The 9,300-nt window shown below is 40.5% G+C and overlaps 1 protein-coding gene across 1 annotated transcript; it reads left to right on the top strand.

The window, feature by feature from the left end:
* Nucleotides 1–1,190: 1,190 nt before the first annotated feature.
* Nucleotides 1,191–6,324, top strand: LOC115920214 (carbohydrate sulfotransferase 10-like). The gene is made up of 2 exons (XM_030975503.1): nucleotides 1,191–1,629; nucleotides 4,666–6,324. Exons 1-2 carry the CDS (start codon nucleotides 1,552–1,554, stop codon nucleotides 5,560–5,562), a joined length of 975 nt encoding a protein of 324 aa, XP_030831363.1. The 5' UTR covers nucleotides 1,191–1,551; the 3' UTR covers nucleotides 5,563–6,324.
* The last annotated feature ends 2,976 nt before the right edge of the window (nucleotides 6,325–9,300 follow it).

The raw sequence follows: 9,300 nt of genomic DNA, 5'->3' as shown, positions 1-9,300 counted from the left end.
CCATCAAATCCTGTACCTTTTGTAAAGTTTTAAGTTATTTACTTCATTCATGACCTCATGTTCAGCGATTGGAGTGAAGAATAGGAACGAGTCTTTTGTATTTTTCAAAAGAAATGTTCAGGAATTCGTTGGTAAGATTAGGGCCAACATTGATATATTTCATTATTCAATTCCTCTGCTTTTTGAGAGGTTCCAGAATTTCGGTTACGTTTAGTAGCGCCGTTTTTTTCTTTTGGGTTATCAACATGATCTCTTTCAACTGGGTTTGGAGATGATGCATCATCATGCACTGCAGTTTGCAGGCCCGTCGGTCGAAATGGCTGGTAAGTGTTATAAGGGGCTTTAACCCTGGTGCTATTTAGGCTTTCCATCATTCATGCAGTTTCGCTCATATAGTTACACTAGGCGGATGAGACACTCCTCTCCTAGCCACCCTGGTCTGTCCGCCACAACTGAACAAGTCAGATGGCTCACAACCCCTACCAGCTTGAAGGTAGACCAGGACGTTTACCTTGATCCTCACAAGTTGGTCCTTCCTCACACTGCATGCGTAGTGCTACCGGGAAGGGTCTCCCCCTTGCGTTCCATAATATAATGGGAGGGTTAAGATTTCTATTTGTGAGTTAGCTCCAAAATACACACATAACAAACAAAAATGAAGGGGATTTAACACCCCCCCCCCCCCCCCTGCGTACGCGCCTGCAGAGGGTCCAATTTCCATATCCGATATTAAATCAGCTTGCTAAATCATTTCTTTTTTTGTATGAGAAGTTTTTAGTTTCCCCTTTTTTCGACCTGCCCGCTTTCCAGGTATTTTTCGATAGCAGGGGTGATCGTGTTTCAGGCGTTTTAGGCGTTTCAGGCGAGACGTCCGATTTGGTGTGACTAGTCTATGTAACTAGTAACAAGTTTATGTATGAAGTATGATCCAATTCCCATTTCAAACAGACAGGGAGGAGATGGAAGGACCGTCTTTATAATGGTTTCATTTCGTTTAATAATTAACCGCATTGTTTCTGTGATCTGTGGGATGAAACCTGGTTTTCTTGTTCAGTCTGATTTCTCATGGTAATTTTATCTTATATCAGTTCATTTATTTATATTTCATTTCCTCCATTTAAAGTCATTTTATTGTTTTGTATTTCATATCTTTTGTATTTTAATTTGTTTTATTTTATTTCATAATATTTTATTTAACTATATTTTACATCAGTATTTTGCAAGCAGTGAGTTTTTATATTTGTGGTTGACCTGAAATGTGGTTATTTTAACATGTGTAGGCTATGTACACCCCCCACCCCTGCCCCCGGAAAAAATAGCAATCATGGATTCTCAATGACTAAAATAAATGTCAATGTCTTTCATTATTTCCGATAAAAGTAACGTCAAAAACATTTCCCTCTTTTTTCTTATTCATCCGTTCCCACAGTTAGTAATTATAAACTATTACTTTAATGATCCATATGTCTCGGGTAAATTTAATTTCTCGTCATTTCGATGTTAATTTTCACCCATAAAGAAACATGTTAATTGAAATGTCAATTGATTTAAATGTTTTATGCAGATTTCTCTCCCAAGAACCTCACCGAGAAGTTGACAACTGCAGTGGTTCAGAGATCCGAAAATAAGGTAATAACGTCTTTGCTTAACCTAAAGAGAAGGTTGAGTTCTGGGGAAGGCGGAACATGATTTGTCAGCTTATGCATTATTTTAATGTTAGTGTGAAACAATATCGGGAAGAACAATTTCCCCTGAATAGATTACTCTTGAAGAGCCCTCATATTCGATATATGAAGTGAATGGACAAAACCTTCATGACACATGGTTGTAAGTCCCATGATACACACTTCTGTGTACAATGCGTGTGGCTTTCAGCAAAACTGAATTGATTTATTATGATTATGGTAGGAAATACCATAGCCTGACAGTATACTACCTCCTATGTCATAATTAATATTTTCCAGTTGCTTCCAGAAAGTTTCTTTCACAATTCAAGCGCATAACCAGAACTGAATCTTATCTGTTATTGCAGCTGCGTTACGCCGTTCTTCTTCTATACTGTTTTCACACTGGCAATATTTTAATTAACCCCGTACTATAGGTGGGGTCACTGGCGTACTGGTGGGGGGGGGGGGCTTGGGGGCGCCAGCCCCCCCCCCCAAATAAAATTGAACCATGACTTATTTTCAATTCCATATACAAGTAATATCACATGATTTTCAACAAAATGCGCATTTCTTTAGGTCCTCGAAAATTTGAAAAATTGCACCCCCCCTTGAGGGCCAGGGGGGGGGGGCGCGGGACGGGGGAGGGGGGGGGGGTGGGGGAAACTGAATTCAGACAAGAACACGATACAACGAATCGTCTTCTTTCTCTGATAATTTAATGAAACGTGGAAGCTTCCGCGCTTCGCGCTAGATTGGCGTATATGAATTCAGACAAGGATCAAGAGTAATAGTTTAATGAAACCTCAGAGTTTCTGTGCTTCGCGCGAGATCGGCGAAAATGAATTCAGACAAGGATTAAGAGTTGGAACCGGTATATGAATCGTCTTCTTTCTTTAATAATTTAATGAGGTGTCAAAGCTTCCGCGCTTTGCACGGGATGGGCGAAAATGAATTCAAACAAGGATTAAGAGTCAAGAACGGTACAACGGATCGTCTTCTTTCTCTAATAATTTAATGAAGTTTCCGCGCTTCGCGCGGGATGGGGAGACTGAAAAATAACTTAGTTCCCGTCCCCGGGTTTATAGGGTTAAATTTGTAGACGTTTGGACATTGGCATTAATATATTTGTCGGTATATTTGTTGCTCGTTTTGTCGGTAATCGGTGGCCTCTATATACACCCTCCCCACTCCCCCACTGACACAGACCTAGCGACGCCCCTGATAACTACACAGTTTATACACTCGAGAAATGTTTTGCAAGTACTACTGATGAAGTACCGGACCACCGTCTTTGTGCATTGTGCGGCATCAAAGCATATACAACGTCTCAAGACGTGACAGATCACTTTTCTCTAACTTCTAACCAATCAGAAGGCCTCGTTTTTTCCAGGAAGTGCCGGTGGACATTAATGCGCCAAATGTGGTTCTCAAATTGCACAAGATCCCTAATCTTGGAAGGGGTAGGAGAAGGCAATTTTACGTCATATTACTTAAGGAAGTGCCTGAAAATGCGTCTAATTTGGTTCTAAAATTGCAAATGCTTCTTACTCTGGGAGGGGGTTCTGGGCCCACCCTCGCTTGGTCGCTCCGCTCCCTTGCCGCTAAAGCCTCGTTCTGTCGCCTCATCGTTTTACATAAATTTAACCCCATGCCATTTTGTGCCCCCCCCCCGTAACAAATTCCTGAATCCGCCACTGATGCCCATACCCCTTGAGCTTCGGGGGCTCTGCCCCTTGACCCCCGCCGGGGCTTTGCCCCTAGACCCCACTTTGCGAAACGTTCAGCGGGGCCTGCATGTCAGAGTAGGGTGGTGCGGATTTTTGTGTGTCAGCCCCCCCCCCCCCCCCAAACGTTCCACTTTCTGTTCAGACTCGTTTTTACCAAAGTGGGCTAACCCCACCTATAGTACGGGGTTAACTAACCCTGCAAAATAGCAGGGCTAACCTCGCCCTGGTGCTAACTACTGCTAACTCCGCAATTGCGGTGCCAAGCAAATGAATGAGAACAGAAACGAAAAATAGTCCGGGACTACGCAGTGAAGCGAATTAATGAATTCCATGGCCATGGCTAGTACGGGGCTAAGGAATTGCAGTGAGAAAAGCCAAAAAAATAGTCCGGGGTTAAGGATAGTACGGGGCTAAGCAAAGTACGGGGTTAAGCAAAACCAGTGTGAAAAGTAGACCAGCTAAGGCGTGATTTTTTTTTATTTTTTTGAGGGGGGGGGGGGGCATTGCATGACATGGCATCCATTCTAAAACGTTTGCAAGATGAGATAGGGGTGGCTGAAAATATGAAAGAATTTCCAAGTTTATGATATTTAAAAAAATCGAAATAAATGTGTATCATCTGATAATAAAAGACCTTTTAATTGATATTTTTTTTATTATGAGTTTCAAGTAATTAACCTGTTTAATATAAATTTGAACTTTGGGTATTTATACACATGTGTATAGCTCAATATAACATAAACGCGTGACTTCCTCAGAATATGGGGTTATACTACCTATATTTCAAAAGATCTTTTTTACACACCATAAATCTGTCCATTGCAATAGTGTTTTGTTATTAACAGACCATTTGTATTTGTTTTAAAATAAACTTGTCATTTATGAGCAGCAAGTTTTGAGAAATGTGACCCGATTCCAGAATAGTTCGGCGACTTTGTTTATCATATTCAAACCATTATTCTCATGTTTGTCATTTCTTTTTACACACAAAGTACACCTTGTTGACCTTCGACCCAATCGTTATGCACTAGCCACCACCACCCCCACCCCCAAAGATACACATACACCTGCAAACGACGGTGATCGTTTGAGGCAGCTACTTTAATCATGTCGACTTATATTGAGCAGCTTTTGTAATTGGTTGTGTTCCTTGTTATTTTCCCTTGTTTGAGATCAAAAGTAAGATATTATAAACATATTTTACCATATTCTTCACCCCTCTCTTTCTATCTCTTTCTCTCTCCCCTTATTCATATCTTCCCTCGTATAAGGACACTGAAATTCGGACGGATGAGATGAAGGACAGTGTAGAAGAATTCATGTCAGCCCAAAGCGAGGTCAATCGCCTGAGGAGAGAGTTGATACTTCAGAAGTGCGCCAAGCATCCAGAACTGAATCAAAGTGGTATTAGCTACACCACATATCGCCATATATACTTCAGTGACAAGCACAAGCTTCTCTATTGTTTCATTCCGAAGGTCGGATGCAGCAATTGGAAGAGGGTGATGATGATTTTGAACTGGAGCAAGAAAAACATCAGCGAGATGCTATCCGACGAAGTCCACGAACACAACGGCATGAAGCGCCTCGCCGAATTATCGCGCGCAGAGCAACAGCAGAAGTTACAAACATACAAGAAATTCATTTACGTGCGCAACCCGTTTGGGCGCGTGGTGTCAGCCTTCAATAATAAATTTGGGGATATTGTTCAGTATCGAAAAGCCCCATACTTCCAGGGTTTTGCGAAAACTATCATGAAGCAATTCAGATCGCATGCAACAGCGACAGAGCTAAAAACGGGTGAAAACATAACTTGGACAGAATTTGTAAAGTTTTTGACACAGTCCAATCGGCCGTTCTTTGACGACCATTGGGAAGAAATGTTCAAGATTTGTTCACCATGTAAAATTAGATACGATTACGTAGGCCATTTAGAAACTGTTTCAGAAGACGCAAAGTATATGCTCACAGATTTGCAGGTAGACTCGTTGATTGAATATCCGTCTAAAAGCAATAGTCACCCAACGAACAGCACCGCTAAACTTGAAAAAGCTTTTCGAGATTTACCCAAAGACAATTTAAAGAAATTGTGGAAAATTTACGAGAAAGATTTCGAAATATTTGACTACCCAAAGCCAGATTTCATTGGAGAATATTTGATTAGGTAAAGACGGAACGACTTTACCAACAGGGCGTCTTTTTTAATCCTTGGTTGTATTTTTATCACTTTGAAAATTACATTTGTAAAGTAATATTTTCCCTTTTATAATTGGTACTATATTATCGTACCAATCAAAGATAAAAAAGGGCTATGTAAATAAACATTTTCGTCACGGTGTAGCGACGAATTATTTAAATGTATTTCGACAAAATACCACGTTCACCCCCGCCCCTGCCCTCCCTTTGATATCAACTTCATCAAATAGAAATCCTTTAATTTGTTTTGCATTTCATATCCATTGCATACAGGGGAAAACATAAAATCATATCATAAAACTTGTACCCAACTTTGGTAGCTTCTAATTAACAAGTTATAACCTATGTGACCTTGAATCACATTTCATGATAACGGGCAACTAATACAGTGCTTAATGGTACCAATAATTGTGGATGACTGAGCACCAGGCTTCTCAAAAAGAATTGTCAAAATCCTCTTGCACCAAGTTTAGGTTGAAGCAATGAATGCGGGTCAAAAGCCATTAAGTGTTTTATCTCATTGCAAAAATAATAGGTCATTTATTTATATTGACTATTAGGCAGTTGAAAAGAAAGGGTGTTAATATCAAATCAGACAAGAGGAAATGCTTATTACAAGCAAAATATATGATATTCTCTTCGTTGACTTCGTATTCGCACCCCATTTTAAGGTAACGCTTCGTTGGAATATTTTTGTTTTACCCCAATTTATGGAATTATTTTAAAAATAATTTAAAAATAATAGATCTAGATAATAGTATACATTCTCAGATTTTATTGAATAATAATTCGCCAATGTGTTTTGAGCTACTGCTAAAGCATGTGTATGCTACTATGCTTATCAACTAGGGGACCTACGCCCTTAGGTCATAACTGACAGTAATGAGGATTAATGCCCCACAAAAGGGCACTAATATAGCTCATCGACACGGTTTTGATCCTGGGGCCTCACAGTTACGAGGTCATTGCTTTGTCACTGAACCATGACTGTACGCAGCGGGGGCTAGGGAAGGGGGCAGTTTCCATAAATTTAAAAACAAAACAGAAAATGCAATAAATTTTCAATAATTTATTGCCATTTACCCCGGTTCCCAACGTAAACAAATCCTCTTGACGGCCATGCATTATGGCTCAATACAAGGCATGGGCACACAGAGGATTTTTTATGTTGGGAACCGGGGTAAAATGACGAATAACATGATTCCAAGTCCTTCATGAATAATAAAATGTTCACTATTGTCTTGCTATTGCTAAAGATCAATCTTGTTGTGGTGTGAAGGGTAAAACCTTGAAAACTTGTCAACTGTAAGTAAATGTTATGTGTACAGTGTACAACTTAGCTACATTTTTTTCCAAGAATAAAGCGAAATGATCGATAAAGTTCAGTGTAGCCAGTGGTGATTGTGTATTTTCTTCCAGTCGTGGCATGTTGTCTTTTCAGATCCAAAAGGGCGTTCACTCTCTGTAAAAGTATATGAGTTAATGCCCTTCTGGCTCCAAACAGATGATTTATGTATGGTTTACAGGGGGGATGACTGCTATCATGAAGATTATATTTTGGTCATGAAGATGATCATGATATTGAAACTTGTGATGATAGTGTTGATATCAGGGGTGTCGATTTGTATCCGTGGTTGGGGGGATGATAGGTGCCAAAATATTTTCGGTAATGGATCAAAGCACCCAAGAGGTAGAAGCGTGTAGCAGGTTGCACCCCTCCCTTTTAAGTTATTAACTTTTTCAATTTACCCTCAATAAAGATAACATTTCAGAGAATATAAGAGTGGTAATAAAAATAAATAACATGCTAAATGTTAGTCCTGACTCTTGCCTGCAGTGTGGGCCTACCCAGGGGCGTCGCTAGACTTTTTTTCAGTGGGGGGGGGGGGGGGGGGGGGTAGAGGCCAACGATTACCGACAAAAATAAATGTCCCAATATCTTCAAATTTTACCCTATTATCCCGGGGCCGACGGCTAAATTGTTTTTCCTATGGACTATCTATAGTACTTGCGTATGCGCAAATGGTCATTTTCCTTGACGACATAAATATACGAATTATTTCGTAAACTTAGTCAGCCTCATAGCTATATCTTTCAATGCAGGCGCGGAGCTAGGATCTTATTTTAGGGAGGGGCGGTAGTGAGCAAACGAATCACTTAAAGAGCGCGCGAAGCGCGCTCATAAGGGGGTGTGGGTGATAGGCCTCCCGCGCGAAGCGCGGAAGCTTATGGACGCTTCCTTAAAGTATTAAGAAAAGAAGACGATTTGCTGTACCGTTCTCGACTGTTAATCCTTGTCTGAATTTAGTTTCTCCCCCTCCCGCGCAAAGCGTGGAAGCTTAGGCGTTTCCTTAAATTATTATAAAAAGAAGACGATCTTTTGTACCGTTCTCGACTGTCTGAATGAAGTTTCCCCCTCCATAATGGGTAACACATGGGGAAATCTGGGTTAACCAAAATGGGATATTATCTGGGTTAACCAATATGGGTACCAGCTGGGATTAAGCTGGCCATTAGGGCCCAGTTTGGTATGGGTCCCATCTGGGTCCAATCTGTCTTATATGTTTCTTGGGTGCAGATGCCTTAGGGCCCCAGATGGTTTTCCATATGGGGCCCATGTTTCAGAGAATATGGGATCCATGTGGGTCCCACATGGGCTTGCTACCTGGGTTATTATCCCCTCTGTCTCTCATTATCTCTCTCTCCCACTCTCTACTTCGTTTTTGCACTTTTGCGCTTCGAGCTTAACATTTAGCTCGTTGCTTTTTAACGCTGCAGCTTTGCATTTGGCGCACTACATTTCTATGATGCTGTGGATTGAATAAATTGAATAAATTCATCAATTCCTGATGAAGCCGTATGAGCGAGAATTCAATTTATTCTTGTCTCATATACGGTTGTCTCATTTACTTCGTTTTCTACTTATAGATGTATGTATTATAAAAATGAGATAGCAAAATGTGTATATTGATGGCCATCTTACTCTCATCGGGCTCTCGTCATTATTATTTTTTTTTATTTTGTTGATGGTGAATTATTGGGGGGGGGGGGATGATTGTACAGGCTATCCCCTCACCTGAAATATTGGGGGGGGGGGGGGATATATCCCCCATCCCCCCCCCCCCCCCCGGGATCGACACCCATGGTTGATAGTGATGGTGATGGTGACGATGATGATGATGGTGGTGATGATGGTGATAGTGATGATGGTGAAAGTGATAGCGATAATAATGATGATAGTGATGATGATGATGATGATGATGATGATTGTGATGATGATGATGATAGTGATGATAGTGATGGTGATACTGATGATGATAGTGATGATGATCATGATGAGGCGTTAACAAAGAAAGATGTATTGCCCTTTGCTACCGACCCAAAAGTCTTAAAATCTACAGTCGGCTTTTTCTTATAGCTTTTTTTTACACTGTTTTTTTTTCAATTTTTTTCCTCCAATGAATACAAACAAAAGTATTTTGTTTGTTTGAATGGGATATAAATGCATAAAATCATCAAATTATTCCCAAATTCTCAGTCGTCTTCTGCCCTAATGTCGAAATCCTGCTTTATAGCGTATTCAAGTAGACCCCGGCCTCGTGTTCGTGTAAGTTTTAAAAAAGAAAAAGAAATCCCATCGACCGACACAGGTTCTGTCACCTAAAGGGCAATACAACATCCTTTTTTAAAGGCCTAATGATGATGATAGT

This window comes from Strongylocentrotus purpuratus, unplaced genomic scaffold, assembly GCF_000002235.5.
Source record: "Strongylocentrotus purpuratus isolate Spur 01 unplaced genomic scaffold, Spur_5.0 spur5_scaffold_8, whole genome shotgun sequence".
NCBI classification, from domain to species: Eukaryota; Metazoa; Echinodermata; class Echinoidea; order Camarodonta; family Strongylocentrotidae; genus Strongylocentrotus; species Strongylocentrotus purpuratus.
The sequence above is the reverse complement of the archived record's forward strand: the minus strand, read 5'-3'. Positions and strand labels throughout refer to the sequence as shown.

Excerpts from the sequence above, each read along its gene's own strand:
- LOC115920214 (XM_030975503.1), top strand. The coding sequence starts at position 1,552 with ATGTTTTATGCAGATTTCTCTCCCAAGAACCTCACCGAGAAGTTGACA. Across the intron at positions 1,630-4,665 it reads TTCAGAGATCCGAAAATAAG|GACACTGAAATTCGGACGGA; the intron begins GTAATAACGTCT and ends CCCTCGTATAAG.